At 41.6% G+C, this 17,970-nt stretch overlaps 1 protein-coding gene across 2 annotated transcripts in view; it reads right to left on the bottom strand.

Annotated features, from left to right (window-relative positions):
- Positions 1-17,697, bottom strand: part of Arl8b (ADP ribosylation factor like GTPase 8B) — a 43,323-nt gene extending 25,626 nt beyond the window's left edge. For both annotated transcript variants that reach the window (XR_009378347.1, XM_059258311.1), the window contains exon 1: positions 17,355-17,697. Coding sequence is in view for 1 of the 2 variants with exons in the window: in XM_059258311.1 (XP_059114294.1) it covers positions 17,355-17,651 (297 nt within the window). In the remaining variant the exon portion in view is untranslated. The remainder of the gene's footprint in view (positions 1-17,354) is intronic.
- Positions 17,698-17,970: the final 273 nt, after the last annotated feature.

The following is a 17,970-nucleotide window of genomic DNA, read 5'->3' as shown; positions in this document are numbered from 1 at the left end:
TATAAATAGATGTAATAATATTATATCCTCAAAAACAATGTTCAAAAAAGTGAATGAAATCCAATGGATGTGTGACACACCACCAAGCTGACCAACACAATTATGGAAATTCCAGATAACTCTAAGCAGTATGAACACAAAGAAACCTACACCAAGATATATACCATCAAACCATCTAAAGACAAGGACACAGAATCCTGAAGGCAGCAAAAGGGAAGCAATCCATCCCAGATTTGGATTAGCATATTTTTTATCATATTTTAGAGGCTTCACTGAGGGGTGAAGTCCAGAGACAGAACACCTTCTTAACATGCACTTAATACCCAATACCAAAGGACTGTTACTCAAAGTGCTAACAGTAGGCTGCAGGTGTAGTTCTGTGACGGACTTACCTAACCTCAAGAAGCCCCTGGATCTGATACCTAGCACCAGAAATAAAAATAAAAATGCAATATGGCATATGAACAGAATAGAGGGCTGTCTACATGATCATGGTGCTTGACAGTCACGCATGGTGATGGATGCCTATAATCTCAGCACTTAAGAAACAGAAGGAACCTAAGAGTTGTAGGCCAGTGGCTGGCATTAGATGTCTTCCTCAATCATTCCCCGTCTTTTTTTTTTTTTTTTTTTTGAGGCAGGATCTCTCACTGGAGTTAGATACCTGGCTAGACTGGTTGGCTGGCCAGCAAGTCCCAGGGATCCTCCTCTCCATCTCTCCATATGCTCCACACCTGAACTCAGGCTTGTGTGGCAAAGTACTTTACTGTACAGGAACAATCTTAGCACTCATCCTGAACTGTAAAATTTCCAAGTACAGTAGGAATCAATGGGTTAACAGTAACCTGAGAGACCCGTTTCTGGGTGACTTTTCCATGTTTCTCACATTTGCTTAATTGCAGACCTAAATAGCCACTAATGGATGCCGCAATTTCAAGCAGCAGAGTTTATTTCCCTGGAAACAGGATGAGACCAATTTGATGTTAAATGTTTTACCTTGAAATGCAAGCTGAACTTTGCCAAATGATTTTTTTTTTCTCCTTTCTGTTTTTTTGAGACGAGGTTTCACGTAGTTTAGGCTGGCCCCGAACTATGTAGTTGAAAATGGCCTTGAACTCCTGGTTCTTCTGCTCAACTTCCATGGTACTGGGATTATGGGTGTGCACCACCATGCATCATTTAGTGAAATTGAGGGTTTTAAATTTATTATTATTATTGGGGGGACATACATGCCCCAGTGCACAAATGGAGGTAAGAGGGTAGCTTTGAGGAGTGGGTTCTCTCCTTCCATCATACATTGGTTGTGGGATTAAACTCGAGTTTATCCGCTGAATTATCTCACCAGTCCTAATGATATATATTATTTTGAAAATACTGAATACATTCTAATTCCCCAAAAGTACTTTAAACTGCAATGCAAACCTTTCAGTTACTGTCTTAGTTACTTTTCTATTGCTGTGACAAAACACCATGACCTAAAGCAACTTATAAAAGAAAGCATTTAATTTGGAGCTCATGGCTACAGAGGGTGAGTCTATGATCATTATGATGAGGAGCATGGCAACAGATAGGTTGCCATTGCTCAGAGCTTACATCTGATCACTCTGATCCATAAGCTCAAGGCAGAGAGAGAGCTAACTGGGAATGGCATGGGCTCTTGAAACCTCAAAGCCACCCCCAGTGACACACCTCCTCCAATAAGACTACATCTCCAAATCCTTCCCAAATAGTTCCACCAACTGGAACTAAGCATTCAAATAGATGAGCCTATAGGGGGTATTCTCATTCAAACCACCACAGCCATGTTTGTTTAAGATATCAGTAGGACATTTCCATACTCACATCAGTCTCTCTCTCAAGCAGGGCACAGAAAACACCACAGATGACATAGGTTCTCTTTCAATAGCTCCTCTTCAATCTCTGGGTGTTCCTCAAGAAACAGTAAGAACTAGCTGCCAGTCCAATCAGCATTGTTTTACAGTGAAACTCTGCTCTTAAATGAAATACTTAGTCATAGCATGTGGCACAGATTCCAAAGAGGAGTGCTTTCTAGATACTAGCATCATTATTTATTCAGTAGCTGTCTATAATCCATTTACTACCATCAAGAGTATAGGGTGGCAAGAAACAGAAGTTCAGGAAGATGTTGTAGTAGCAAGAAAGTTCTTAGGGACACATGATTTCTTTATCAAGAATGCATCACTGCTCAAGCTAAATGTGATGGCACACACCTGTAGTCTCAGCACTCAGGAAAAGGAAGCAGGAAGATAGCCAGTTTATGACCAGCCTGTGTGTGCTACAGGATAAAATCTTGTCTCCAAAAAATAAATACCTGGATGGTGGTGGCACATATCTTTAATCCTAGCACTTGGCAGGCAGAAATGGATGGATCTCTGTGAGTTCAAGGCCAGCTTGGTCTACAGAGGGAGTTCCAAGACATCCAGGGCTACACAGAGAATCTCTGCCTCAAAAATCCAAAAATATATAGGTAGGTAGGGGGTAGGTAGGTAAGTAGGCAGACAGGCAGGCAGACAGACAGACGGACGGGTGGGCAGAAGGGAGGGAGGAAGAGAAGAGGGGGGAGGGAAGGAGCATCACTATAATTAGCTAAATAGCTATTGTTGGATACTATTCATAAAAATAGTAATGATGGTGGGCTGTGGATGCAGCTCAGGGGTAGCATGCTTGCTTAATAGGCATGAGGCCCTGAGTTCAATCCCCAGTAGCACATGTTAATAATAGTAACCTCAATAATAGTAATAGTAATGGTAATGCCAGCATATCATTCATTTCATTGACCTCATTTTACAGAAAAGGAAATTTGATACCAAGGTCACAAATACAATCCAATGGTGCCAAAACTGGTACTTTAGTGCAAATCTCAATTTTAGAAACCTTAAAGTTATGCTACACTTAAGTATAATGCCTTAAACACTTCAAGGTTATTTGTTCCCAGGCAAGGAAGAGTCATTACTTATAGGGAAACAGGAGTCAGTGTTAGCTTACTGGAGTAGTGACTGTTTGTCATCACCATGACAAAATGACAAAAGCCTGACAAGAAGCAACTTAGGAGAGACGAGCAGAGTTTTATTGGCTCATGGTTTGAAGACAGAGTGATGGAGGTAGGTGACAGCTGGCATAGTGGCAGAAGCCAATTGTGAGGGCCAAAGCCTGCCCACATCTGGACAAATAAGGAAGCAGAAATGGCTTGCCCCACCAGTGATCCTCTTCCTCCAGCAAGGCCCCATCTCCTAAAAGTTTCACAACTTCGACCGACAGTGCCACCAGCTGGGGACCAAGTATTCAAATACATGAGCCCGGGAGGCCATTGCACATTTAAAACACACCATTACAGAACAATAACAAAATGCACTCAGTAGCCATTCAAGAAGTTGTAAAGGGGATGAAGCTGCTAGCATTCTACATTCAACACTGACAAAGAGCATCAACTTAAAGCCACTGCAACTTCATCTACAAAGCCTGAGTTAGTAATGATAACCAAATTTGTCAACAGGAAAACAAACCAGAGAGATGAACAAATTGTTCAGCAGAAGGGCCTAACACATATATAGTGAGTTATGGCAAAGGAACATCACTTTAGTTTTTCTCTCTGAGAATGACCAAAAACTTTCAACAAGAATCAGAAATTAGTGCCAGGGATGGTAGATCATGTAATCCTAGCTCTTGGGAGACAGAAGCAAAAGGATAATGCTATGACAAACGAGGCCAGGCAGAGCTACACAACAAGTTCCAGGCTAGCTTGGGCTATATAGTGAGAACCTGCCTCAAAAAGGTACACAAAAATAAAAATAAATATTTAAATATTACCCTATACTGCTTCACTATATTGAGTCAGTAATTACAATGTACCTACAGAGTCATGTCCAGTGTTATATTCAAGGGCATACATACCAAGAGAGTATAATGTGCAAGCAGAGACAGGTGTGCAGATAATTACCACAAATAACTCCAATTTTGAACAAGTAACATAAAAAGAAAGCAAGGCATAATTACTTTTGCCTATATGAAAAGTTGAGGCAAGGCTTCACAGATCTAGAACCTGGATGTGTAAGCAACGTTATCTAAGAGAAAAGGAGCAAAAACAGACCAAAGTACTGAAGGCAAAGAAAATAACTTAAGGGGCTGGAGAGATGGCACAGTGGTTAAGAATACCAGCTGCTCCTCCAGAGGACCTAGGCTTAATCCCTAGCATCCACAAGGCAGATCACAGCCATCTTTAACTCCAGTCCCAGGTGATTCAATGTCCTCTTCAGACCTCCATGAATGCCAGGTATGCACATGGTGCCCAGACGTACATGCATACAAAGCCCCATACACATAAAGTAAATAAACACAATGAAAATAAACCAATAAATAACAAACCAACAGGAAAGAAAATGGTTCAGTACGTTGGTGTCTTACTCTGTCAGCACCACAGTCACACTTACAAAGATCTACTGTCTTTCTCCCTACACACATCTTGCTAATTTTCACCTGCAACTCTTCAGCCCCTCTTCCAAAGCTTGCCAAAAGAAATATCCAAATCTACAACTGTTGCTAGGAAGGCTACCACAGTCAAGAGACAACAGCAGTGGCCTTCCTTGTATGTAACAAGAAAGCTAAAGAAAGCATACAACACAGCAACTTCATAGGACCCTGTCTCACAAAGCAAGCAAACAAAAAACTGCTTCAGACTGGCATCAAACTCACAATCAATCCTCTTGTCTTAGCTTCCTGGCTGCTGGCACTGGAGGGACATGTGACAGTTTAGGCTAGCAGTCATTGATGAAGCTACTCTCAGGTCTCTTCTCACATGGTGAAGATGGTCATCACATACTTCTTGTCACCGTACCATTACAGTATTCATTGTAGAAACAACAATTTTCAACATGGGGTTGGAAATACAGGTGTCCTGTCCCTTGCCCCACTGTTTACAAGAGGTGAGATTACAAAAAGTTAACTAACCTTACTATTGTTCAGTTTTGATGTTTATTGAGACTCAAGAATGATATGATATGAATCTTTACCTTAGAACTCATAGGCTCAGAACAAAAATTAAACCACTAATGGCTCCACTGTTATGTGCTGGCTAGGAAACATCAGTGTCTTTCGAGGAAACAGTAAGATGGTTTGCAGCTTTATGGCACAAGATGGAAAGGAGACAAAGCCCACAGAAAGGAAAGACCTGGCCCCACAATGGTCCCTCTCTCCAGAATGAAAGAGCTCTGGACAGGGTATGCCTAGATGGGACCTTCAAGTAAGACTATAATGTTGCTTTCTATTTGTATGCACAGTAATTTTTCAAACTTGCAATCCTATTGCCTCAGCTTCTTGAGGAGCTGTTTATTAGCATGCACTGCCAAGCCTGCTTAAATGTGCTCTACTCATATTCAATCTAGTTAAAAAAGAAAATGAGGCTGAGAATTTAGCTCCATGGAAGAGTACTTGCCTAGCACACACAAGGTCCTGAGTTTGCTCTCCATGTTTGTAAGGAGGTGGAAGACTACTAGTTAATCTAGGGCTAAAGATCTTTTCATCGGTTTGTCTCAGTGATTAAATTCTAATACACTCAGAAATTTCCCAAGAACTAAGCAAAAGAGGCTTCCTAAACAAAAGCTACCAATCCTTAAAATATAATCAAGTGAAATTTGGACAGGAACTGAGCTTAAACACTAACCACCAATCCTTAAGAAATGACCAGTTATTGAATATGCACTAGCATAGTGCTAAGCAGTTGCTCATTTAATCCTCACGACTGTGAAACAGCTTAAAGATCATCTCATTTCACAGAGGAAGGAAAAGAAAAGTCAAGAGATATACTTCCCCAGATGAGATCTGGCCACAGCAATATTCAGATTCCAAACTGCTGGCTCCAGACCCGTTTTCTTTCTTTCCCCCATTCTTTTTGTTTTCTGAGACATTGTGTGGTGGTTCAAAAGAAAATGGTCCCCAAAGGAAGTGGCACTATTAGGAGGTTTGGCCTTGTTAAAGGAAGTGTGTCACTGTAGAGGCAGGCTTTGAGGCCTCATATATGCTCAAGATACTGTCCAGTATCTCAGGCCAGTTCCTGTTGCTTGCAAGATGTCAGACTATCAGCTACTTCTCCAGTACCATGTCTGCCTGCATGCCACCATATCCCACCATGATGATAATGGACTGAATCTCTGAAAACAGAAGCCACCCCAATTAAATGTTTTTCCTTTATAAGAGTAGCTGTGGTCACAGTGTCTCTTCACAGCAATAGAAATCCTAAGACACATGGTTTCATTTGGTAGCCCTGGCTGGCCTAGAAGCCACTACGCAGACACAGAACTCACAGCAATCTGCCTGCCTCTGCCTAGGAGCACTGGGATTAAAGGTGTAAGCCAGTATACCAGACATAAATAAAACTCCTACTGCTTAACAACTTTATACGTTGAGTACTGGAACACTAATGTAAGTTCTTAAATACCGTTTTTAATTTTATATTTTGGATACTACTGGTTTACTGGGGAACATGGCTTAGCACCGAGTATGTACCAAACACTGTTCTGGGCAGTTAGAGTAGTATCAGTAAAAGAAAGTCCCCACTCTTGAGGTGAGATTACAGTAGTGTAGTAGCTAGAATGTATGGTTAATCTTGTCAGCTTGACTAGACTGAGAAGTACCTAGAAGATCAGTAAAGCACACCTCTTGGGATACACACAGCTATGATGGCTATGTTCAGGTTCATTTTGTTTAGTTCAGGTTTTTGTTGTTGTTGTTTTGTTTTGTTTTTTTATTACAAACTGTTTGGTCTCTGGCTTAGGCTCATTACTACCTAGCTCTTACAACTGAACTCAATCCATTCCTGTTAATCTTTGTATTGCCATGTAGCTTCGTGCCATTACCTCTTCTCTCACATCCTGCTTCTCCTGGAAGCATCTCGGAGCATCTCCTTTGACTCCACCTTTCTTCTCTCTGTGGTGATATAGTGTGCACCCCAATAAAGCTTGCCAGAGGATCGGAGGACAGAGCCAGCCACTAAATTAGACATAGAAGTCAGGCAGTGGTGGCACACACTTTTAATCCTAGTACTAGGGAGGCAGAGATCCATCTGGATCTCAGTGAGTTCAAGGCCACACTAGGAACAGAGCCAGGCATGTTCTCAGCACTTGAGATCTCAGCACTTGAGATCTCATGCCTTTGCTACCAAGTATTTGGGAAGCAAACACGCCTTTAATCCAAGCACTAGGAAGTAAGATCCAGAAAGGTATATAAGGCTTGAGTAAACAGGAGGTCTTGCTCTTGAGGCTGAGGATTTCATAGAGGTAAGAATGTGGCTGGCGCTGGGCGTACACTTTTAATCCCACCACTTGGGAGGCAGAGCCAGGAGGATCTTTGCAAGTTCAAGGTCAGCCTGGTCTACAGAGCGAGATCCAGGAAAGGCGCAAAGCTACACAGAGAAACCCTGTCTCGGAAAAAAAAAAAAAAAAAGAATGTGGCTGGCTTGTTCTGTTTCTCTGATCTTTCAGCTTTCACCCCAATATCTGGCTCTGGGTTTTTGTTTTTGTTTTTTTATTAATAAGAACTTTTTAGATTCATGTTACATCTATCTTTCTTGAATTTCCTACCTGGGTCCATCCTGCCCTGCCATAGTTCAGGTTTTTTAAGACGGGGTTTCATTCTATAACCCAGGCTGACCTAGAACTATGTAGCTGAGGCCGGCCTGTAACTCCTTCCTCAGCCTCCTGAATGCTGGACTTCAAGCATAAGCCACCACACTGAGAGACTACTCCCCTGGATGACAGTATTACGAAAACCAGGTCAAAAGTAGGAGGGAGCACCTGGTTGGAGGAAAGTCATGACAGGCGAATCCTCAAGGGAGATAGATATAGATATATAGATATATAGATATATATAAAATCCCTGACCCCCTTCCTGTTTCGTCTTTCTGCTTCCAATGCCAAGAAGTTAGTAACAGGGCTGGTGAGATGGCTTAGTGGATAAAAAGGCATTACCACCAAGTTTGACAAGTTGAGTTTGATGGACCCATGTATGTATGTATGCATGTATGTATGTATGTGTGTGTGTGTGTGTGTGTGTGTATATATATATATATATATATATATATATATATATATATGGGGTGAGATTACAAACAAGTCAGCTAACCTTACTACTGTTCAGTTTTGATGTTCATATATATATACATATATATATACACATATATATGTGTATATATATATGTATATATATAAAGTTAATTGTTTTTCTAATGTGGATTTTTTGGGGAGTTGGTGGTAGATAAATGAAAAAATATATTGGTGGAAGAGCACAAGCATCTCATGCACACACACAATATGAACGTAAACAAATGTAATGTTTTAAGTTAGTATTAGGCTAAGCCACACAGTCTTGCCACTTTGATGTTCTGACTAAGAGCATGGGGACGAGCGAACACTGACTGAAGCCCCTGAAGTCATTAAGCCAGATTAAAGAACTATTCTTGTAAGATGAGGTATTGCAGCCACAGTGACACAGGAGTAACTAAAATAGACTCTTCCCACGTGCCCACTGCTCAAAGGGTTTTACACACTAACTCTGACACTCTGGTGTGCTGGTGAGTTTTTGCCAATGTGACACAAACATATCTGGGAACAAGGAGCCTCGACTGAGGAATCATCTCCCTCAGGATGACCTGTGGGTATGACTGAGGCACTTTCTTATTTTTATAAATTTTATTATTTAAAAAATTGCAAATAAAAGCATCACACACCAAAATTAACCAGACCCCAAGTCTATACAACCTAATAAACATATACAATTAGAACTGGCATTCAAAACAGAAGCTATGAAGCTTTATATTAAATTTTACACTTTCAGTATAGAATATTTTTCATTTACCCACAACAGAATTAACACTAGGAAAACAATTAGCTATATAGATATATATTTTTTAACTTGTATCCATTGCTTCATTCAGTCCTTCCTCATCCCCTTATACTTGGCTTTTCTTCTCTTTTCTTCCTGTTATTCTGTACCGACATGTATACCCACTGTGGGTTATGTCACCCCTGGGCAGGTGCTCCTGGCTATATAAGAAAGCAAGCTGAGCAAACCAGGGGAAACAACCTGTAAGTCACATTCTTCCACAGCTTCTGCTTCAGTTCCCGCCCTGACTCCCTTAGTGATGAACTGTTACCTCAAAGTGTAAGATTAAATAAACCCTTCCTTCCCCCATGTTGCTTTTGGTCACGGTGTTTATCACAGCAATAGAAAGCAAACAAAGACAAGAGGTTAAACTGCTTGGAAACAATAGCACAGCAGAAATCAAGACTTCTAGGGAGTGTAGCTAGCCCTCAGTTCTTAACCTCTATCCTTCTAACGCCTATAGTCACTTAAACATAGTTCAAATGAACTCAACCACATCAAACTCATATGCTAATAAATTTAGCCTCAAAAGATATTCTCATAGTAACACTATTTTTGTGCATGCTAAATTAACATTACTGTTACTAAGTAAATTGGTACAAAAGTATTTTTAGCATCATTCTGCAAACACGTGATTTCCTTTCTAACCCAGTTTAGAAGAGTCGATTTCTGGGGAAAAACGTTACTGCTTAGATACCTGGAACCCACAATTATTTTGCCAGTATTATTCTAGAGATATATTTACAGGCACATTGTTTTACAGTACTAGAGACTGAACCAGTCTGTATAGCCAGTATGTCAAGCTCTATCAATGAGCTACATCACCAGTCCCTTGGAGATTGCTAGGTAATCCCTAAAGCTCTATTAGTTTTTACGACTTAAAGTTTTTTCCAGATATAAAAATATCATTCATGGGCTGCAAAATGTCTCAGCAGGTAAAAGTATTTGCCACTAAACCTAATGACCAGAGTCTGACCCCCAGGATGCACAAGGTCAAAGGAGAAGACCACTAGCTCCCACAGGCTGTCCTTTGACCTCCACACATGCACACAATATATACAGAGAAGAAATAATATAAAAACAAAAAATAAAATCATACTAGTGTATTAAACTAGACAAGCTATGAAAATGGATCCAACTACAAGAGCCAGTATCTAATTTAAGAAACAGAGTAACATATACATACATATATATGTATACATATACATATACACACATACATACACACACACACATATATCACCTCAGAACATAAAGCTTGTGGTTTGGACTCTGAAGCCACTAACTAAATTGTCACCTCTTAGAAATATTAAATGCCTCAATTTTTTTTATCTGGAACAGTAGGCAAATAGGTTAATATTTTCCTCCAGTTTTTCTTAAATATGACCTTCAAGGATATAAATTAACTTACAATTACAAAGAATGTGCAAGTAATTTCTTAATCACATTGAGAGCATTGTGGAAGTCAGAGGACACCTTGCAGGTTTGTTCTCTCTCCACCACGTGAGTCCTGAAGACTGAATGCAGGTTCAGGCTTAGCAGCAAGCACCTTGACCTGCTGAGCCATCTCACTAGCCCCAAGTTACAACTTAAAAAATAAAAATCATGTGCTATAGCGTCAAAAGACAATGTAACTAGAAAATTTCCTTGAACTCTGAGTCAGAAAAAAAAAAAATGATTGTAAGGAAGGAGGCAGAGGCAAGCAGCATCCTACTACTAAACAGGACAAAAAAAGCATGAAAACGCCAGAAACCTGGAATATGTGATCCACAAGGGACTGTACAGCAAACTATCAGAAAGCTAAGAGGATGGGCTGTACTTACACAGACTGCCTGTAATTCAAATAAAAGATAAAGAAAAAAGCTGCCTGGAGTCCCAGTGCTGGCAGCTACTGACACATAAAAGGTACTCCTTAAAATGAGCTCAGCACAGAACACTAAGAAATGGAGGAGCAGTTTCTAAACGCTGCCAGTGCAAGAGCTGTTTGCCTTACACACAGCAAAGGAGGCAGTGCTCTGCTGATGTCCATCTCTATGTAGAGATGCATCTACTCAGAAGAGCTCAGCATTAGCACACACTTTCTAGAATGTAATTTGGTCACACAACAGAAGTGTGTTCAAATCTTCTGATCCAATGCCAACTAAGGAACTCATCCTTTAGAAATGCAGCTCAGATCGAGGTAAAATAGCAAAACCCTAGAAACCATGCATGTCCAGTGATGAGGAGATGATCAAATATAGAAACTGTGAAGCCCTAAAAAGTTTAGCTACAGTAGGCCACTCTGCTACATTCTGGCCCTACACTCCTCCTGTACAGGAGAAGTACCTCCTATCACTGCTGTGCCTTTCCCTAATGGTGGGCCTCCTGCAAGCCCTGAAGTGTGCCCACTGCAATCATATCAACAGTGCAGGTGTTTGTGAAAGCATCTACAGGTACACAGGGCCATGAGTGGTACTTGTGGGCAGTCACTTGAGGTGGCGAGGTGGGCGGTGGCTTCCAGGATATGAGAGATGCTACTCCTTGTCCTCCTGCAGCAAATGCAAAAAGTGGGTTTTACATGCTAAAAATGTCAAATTATTCTGTAGCAAACTAGCCTTTTCTTGCCTGGTTCTAGTGAATGCTGGTGATGGACCCTCTAGCCCTGGAGCATTTCAGCAACAGTCAATGATAGGACCATATCTCAAGCCCTATAGCCTGCTTTAAAAATTATTTTAATTCTAATTCTGTCCACGAATATACACCTGTGTGTGGGTATGTACCCAGGAGAGTCAAAGTGCCCCAGGAGGCAAGAGGCATCACATTAAACTAGAGTTACAAGCAGTTGTAAACTGCCTGATACTGAGAACTGAACTCAGTTCTTCTGCAAGAGCAGTACACTCTCTTAACGTTTGAGCCATCTCTCCATTCCCTATAGCTTGATTTTTATATATCATATTTATCTTTGCTCCTGAAAAAAAAAAAGTTTAGATACAGAAAAATGTCAGCATCATTATTAAAATAACAGTACAGTTTTAAACAGTTTTTAAGAGGTTATCACAATAAAACTTTGTTTACTGAGAGATGAGGGAGCACATGCCAGTGTCCCTTGTGGAACTCAAAGGGAAACTTAATACTGGGTCTCTCCTACTACGTGGGTCCCAGGGATGGAACTCAAGTTTGGTGGCTGAGTAATCTTGCCTGCCCACTACAAAATTTCTTAAAAGGTATTTGGATACACACTTGAAAAATATAAGACAGAAATGCTTTGAAACACTGGCTTGAGTTTATCTCAGATGATGGAAATACAAGTGGTTTCTTTTTGTATCATCTCTACACTGCCCTTCAAATTCCAAGTGGCCTATATTAACCTCAAGAAACAGGGCTACAGAAATGGCTCAGTGGCTAAGAGTATTTGGCATGTAATCATGAGGACCAGAGTTCAGATCCCAGCACCCCAGTAACAAGTCCAACTCACTGGCAAACATGTATGTGCACATAACCAAACACAGAGATACACATGAATAAATAAATTTTCCTTGAAAAAAAATCACGGAAGCTCTTTAGGACTTCCAAAACTAAAATTTATACAATATATAGGCACAGTTCACTCTGCCTCGTGTTCAGTGACAATCTGTGAGAAACTTGGGGAGTTCATTAACTTGTGAAACAGTCTCTAAACAGTCATCTAAAATGGATTTTTAATGAGAACATGGAGTTTTCAAGATTCTTAGATAACATAGAACAATAATGAGAGAATGGACAGGGGCAAAGAACCCTGAAGAGCTCCTCCGTGGCAGCATGCCCCAGGCTCCTTAACTATGAACCTAAGACACACTCACAGAAGACTAGCCACTTACAGTGGAGTTTTAGATCTGTTAAACATCTAAACTTAAGCCACAGCACATTTTTAACTGGTTTTATCACTATTACCCCAAATTAATTAAATAAGCCATGTTACAAAACTCAAGATTAAAACCAAGTATGATTATATTATATAGACTCAGAAAGCAGAAGAGTTATTTCAAGTTTGAGGCCAGCCTGGGCTATGAGGGGAGTCAAGGTCAGTATGGATACAGTGTCACCTTGTCTATAAATAAAAACTTGAAATTATTTCTGCTTCTAAATGTTAAAGGTAGCTCAATGGCAATGTGTATTATTAGCTAGCTAGGTATAAATATCCACGATTTTCCACTGCCCCTACCTTCCATAAATAAACATTTTCTCCTAATTTATGTCACTATAAGATGACTAGATTGGGGGTTAGGGATATAGTTGATCGATGAGTATTATCTAGCACTGTACAAACCCCTGGGTTCAATCCCCAGTAACACCACATAAACAATAAATGAAATCAGCACAGGAAATCAAAATATTCCTATACTTTATATATAGGGAAAGATTTTAATTATGTGTGTAAGTGTATGTCTGTGTGCCAATGTCACAGTCACACATAACTCAATTAACCACAATTTGCAGAAGTATACACAAATTTTTATGACACTATCCACTTTTAAAATATATGACACTATCCACTTTTAAAATATATGTTTTGTGAGTCAGTGTTCTCAGAGGCCAGAAGTGGGAAATGGGTCCCCTGGAGCTGGATTTACAGGCAGTTGTGAAGTCCCTGACATGGGCACTGGGACTGTATTCAAGTCCTCTGGAAGAACAGCAATGGCTTAGACATCTTTCCAGTCCCCAAAAAAAAGTTTTGGTTTTTTTGTTTGGTTTTTGTTTTTGTTTTGTTGTTGTTGTTGTTGTTGCTTTGTTGTTGTTTTTGTTTTTGGCAGGGTTTCTCTATGTAACAGTCCTGGCTGTCCTGGAACTCACTCTGTAGACCAGGCTGACCTTGAACTCACAGAGATCCACCTGCCTCAGCCTCCTGAGTGCTGGGATTAAAGGCCTGCCTCACCACCACCCTTAGAAAAGATTGGAAAAGGATCAAGATCTCCCAGTTCTCCACTCCATGATCCTAATCTAAGGTAGATTTTAAAAAGGAGAAGAGAAAAGTAGAAAATACATTGGCTTGAGCCCTGATTCTACGTCAGTTACCTGTCAGCTTTTTCATTGGAACCCTTGGACTATGTGGCTTTCCTAGCCACACTGGAAAAACAGGGGTAAGAAAAAAAAAAAAAAAAAAAAAAAAAAAAAGTTTCTACAAACTCTCAGACAACTAAGGAAGACATAGTATTACAGGCCTGTAGTACTAGTACACCAGAGGCTGAAGGAGAACGATCACCAGTTCGAAGCCAGCCTGAGCCTCAACCAAAGCCTATCTCAAAACAAAACACTCAAATCTCAAAACTAGATTTAGGCTTCCTCAATCTTGCCAAGTGTCTTTTCTTAATTCTCAGCAGTAATAAATTTATCCATGGATTAACTTTTTCAATTAATCACAATTTGCAGAAGTATAAACAAATTTTTATGACACTACCCATTTTTTAAATACATAATACTTACAAGAGTCTACCCTATAATATTTTGGCAAATGCAATTACATATTTCTTAGTACCTATGCTATGATCCATCTAAGTGTCCCAGTAAATGATTACTCAACAATGCCTTACATTACACATATAGGACATATGACTGATTATGCAATAACTGCACCACCGTTAACACAGTAATTGGACATTATTTTATCTCTAACACATATCATAAAATTAAAGTCTACGGCTGTTTCTTTCAATAACATCTAAAACAAATGAGAATATGCTGTACCTTATCTCATGTCTCTTAATAATTAAGATTTAAAAGCAGGAGAGAAACTGAGTATCTCTGTTCTTGAACAGTCCAACTTTTTGGGATTGGACCAAGACCTGCATGCAAGAAACTTAGCTTCACAATCTTTGTAAACTAAGTGACATTAATTAAATCGTCCTCAAATTCTTAGATGTACTGAAATTTAAATTAGATATTTACAATCCCACCACCTGGGAGAGTTGAGCAGGAGGACCATCAAGTGTTCAAGCCCAGCCTGGACTACGTAAGAGTGAGTTCAGGGACAGCCTAGGCCACAAAGTGCAACCCTGCCTCAAAAGAACAAAGAACAGATGAAAGAGAAACACAAGTTAAGCTAGTGTCTAAGGAGTCTGCCTCCCTTCTCAGCATTTGGAATCCCATCACCAACTACAGTCTAGATTTTTTTCTTCTTTTCCTAAATTATTTTTGTTCTGGGAGGGGGGTCAGGAGGGGGATTTCTTACTGTGTAGCCTTGGCTGGTCTGGTTATTTGTTATGTAGACATAGACCAAGCTGACCCTCAAAGTTGTAGCAATCATCCTACCTCAGCCTCTTAAGTGCTGGAATTACAAGCATCACCATGCTTCTAGAACATTAGCATTTTAATTGACAGATCATAATTATATTTTTATATGTATTGTATACACACACACACACACACACACACACACACACACACACACGTTTCACATTACATAATGTAAGACATTATGCAATGTTTAATATATAGAGAGAATTTGGAATGATTAAGTTAAACACAGCCTCTCTTTTTTGTGGGAATTTAAGAGGCTATCTATACCATAATTCAAAAATAATACTGTAATATTGATTAATAACAGAAGGTCACTAAATTGAATAGCAGCCATTTGACAACTGTTAAAAGAATCCAATGGAAAAGGAGGGTGGCATCAGGTACTTCATTCCACAGACCATAAATCTGTGACTGCAGACCACACTGGTCTGCGAATCAAAGGAAATGAGTCTTGCTGAGTCCTTTCTCAAGGTATTTCCTTCTGTCTGCATTAGATAGCACAGCCACTGCAAATATTAACAAGTCACTACTTCCCTACTCCTCCTAGTTAACCCTTAGAACAGTTAGGTTAAGAAATATATTGCTATCTGCATTTAATAGATAAGATAACTGCAGTCAACTCAAAGAGGACCCAAGGCTGCTAAGTGGCAGAACCAGATTTCAGACCCAAGGCTTGGTGGCATTAAAGTTCAGACTGGTTATATTGAGCTACACTGTCTAGTGATGATATAAGCAGTATGTCTCTTGACTTCTACTCATTGGTGCAGGTTCTTGCATTAACTACTCCTCCACAGCAAATACAACTGAGCATACTGACACAACCACATGCACCCAATTCAGTCTTGTCTAAAAGACAGGATTTCCAAGGAAACTCCAATTCTTTTTTTTTTTTTTTGAAACTCCAATTCTTATCTCAGGCAAATAACAGAAAATGATCACCTCGAAGACAATAGATAAGTTCTAATATGAAAGACAGCCCCAAAGTCTGTTCTGCCTTATTCTCTTGGTATTAGACACCTACCTATGGAGGTGGGGGCATAAAGAAGGAGCCAAACATGAAGCAGACAAGTTTTCTTTATACTTATATTCAGCCTTTTTCAAAAGAAGTTTGGGTTTCTGCTTCTCTCTTTCTCCAGATCCTGTTCATGCCTGCTGCTCTATTGCTACACAAACTGAGTCACAAGTTGCCTAGTTTCTCCCATGGCACTGTGTGAATTATTCCTGTAGCCAAACCAGTCAGACAGCTCAGCTCTCTCCTATGAGAGGACTGCAACAATCCTCTCGAAGGCATGAGAACTGTCGCCACTTCTCTTGAAAACAATTGTAAAGCTCAACCCTGTAAGTACAGCCCTAAGACTGCGCAGTGACTCCTTGGCTCTAAGTACAAATAAGAAATCATTCACGCCCATTCCTTTCCCAACCAATCAAAAGAGGAAAACTCAACAACCACTCTCCGCCTGAATCAACCACCGCATTATATTTAAGTTCTCAAGGCAATTTCCCTGAGTCTGCCGAAGTCCCAATCCAAACAAATTCCTTCTCGAGGAGGGAGGGGAAAATCTCTCTAAAGACCAAACCCTGCAGGACAGTTAACTTTATGTTGAGTGCAGTTCCATCTATCAACTCGCTTAACACCATCAGCTCTAGGAAAACAGAAACTCGCCTCGCCCTTACCCCCTTGCCTTAATAAATACTAGGGACTGAACAGTCTCTCCAACAGCTTCCACCAGTGAGCTAGGCCATGGGCTTGATTTTCGGCTCTCCATGGACAAGTGACAAAAGACTGGAGGCGCCAAGGCTCCCCCTGGCATTCCACAGAGGCGCCCACACGGGTCGCCTGCTTTCACAATGGGGCTCCTTCGTCCCAAGTGGGGACTTCAGAGTAGCTCCCCCCTCGCAGACGTTCTGGAGAAAGCCGGACCAGCCTGTCCGGGTGAGCAAGTGACAGGTTGGAGTTAACCCTTCAGCCTCCACAGCCCCCAAGGCCTCAACTGGGACAGGCTCGGGTTAACCTTTTCCAAGCCGCGCGTTAAAGCCACAGCCCCCACCAAAACGCAGCGTGGAACTGACCCTCGGGCTGCTGACCCGCCAGCTACGACCTCCGAGGCCCACACGAGCAGGGTCGCACGGCCCGGCCCGGCCCGGCCCGGCCCCTCGGCGAAGTGACAAGCCCGGGACGGCGGCCGGGACGCCCGCAGACGAGTGCTCACCGCGATGACATTGACGAAGGTGGTCTTGCCCGAGTACTGCAACCCCACGAGCGTCAGTTCCATCTCCTCCTTCCAGAAGAGCGAGCGGAACCAGTCCAGCAGGCGGGAGATGAGCGCCAGCATGGCGGCGGCCGGCAGCGAGCGGGGACGGGTGCGGACGACGGAGGACACGGCTTCCCACGAGCGGCTATCGGCCCCGAACCCGCCAACGGCTCCTCGGCGGGTCCCCCCGGCGCGACTCGGGCAGACACAAGCGGGCGGCTGCGACGGCCAGAGCCAGGAAGCCCAGCGGGTCATATGACTCGCCCTACCCACCCCCCACGCCTGGCCCAGCGCAGCCTCGGAAGCGCACGGCAAGAGCGGCGCCGTCCGCTGGATCCCGAGCGCCCGCCGCCCACAGCGTCCCCTGGTGGTGCGGCCCCGCGGCGCAGCCTGCCGGCGCTTGGGTGTCCATTCATTTTGTAGTACGCCTTTTTCTCTTTCCTTGTGGATTCATTCACCTTTTTTTTTTTTTCCCTCCCACCTGATTGGTCTCCTCAGCGAGACGCGTGCCGTCAATTTCAGTATTAAGGAGGTGAAGTCAGGAGGATCAGGAGTTCAACAGACAAAAAAAATG

Source organism: Peromyscus eremicus, chromosome 3 (assembly GCF_949786415.1).
Source record: "Peromyscus eremicus chromosome 3, PerEre_H2_v1, whole genome shotgun sequence".
Classification (NCBI taxonomy): domain Eukaryota; kingdom Metazoa; phylum Chordata; class Mammalia; order Rodentia; family Cricetidae; genus Peromyscus; species Peromyscus eremicus.
Note: the sequence above shows the minus strand (reverse complement) of the source record. Positions and strands in the feature narration are given on the sequence as shown.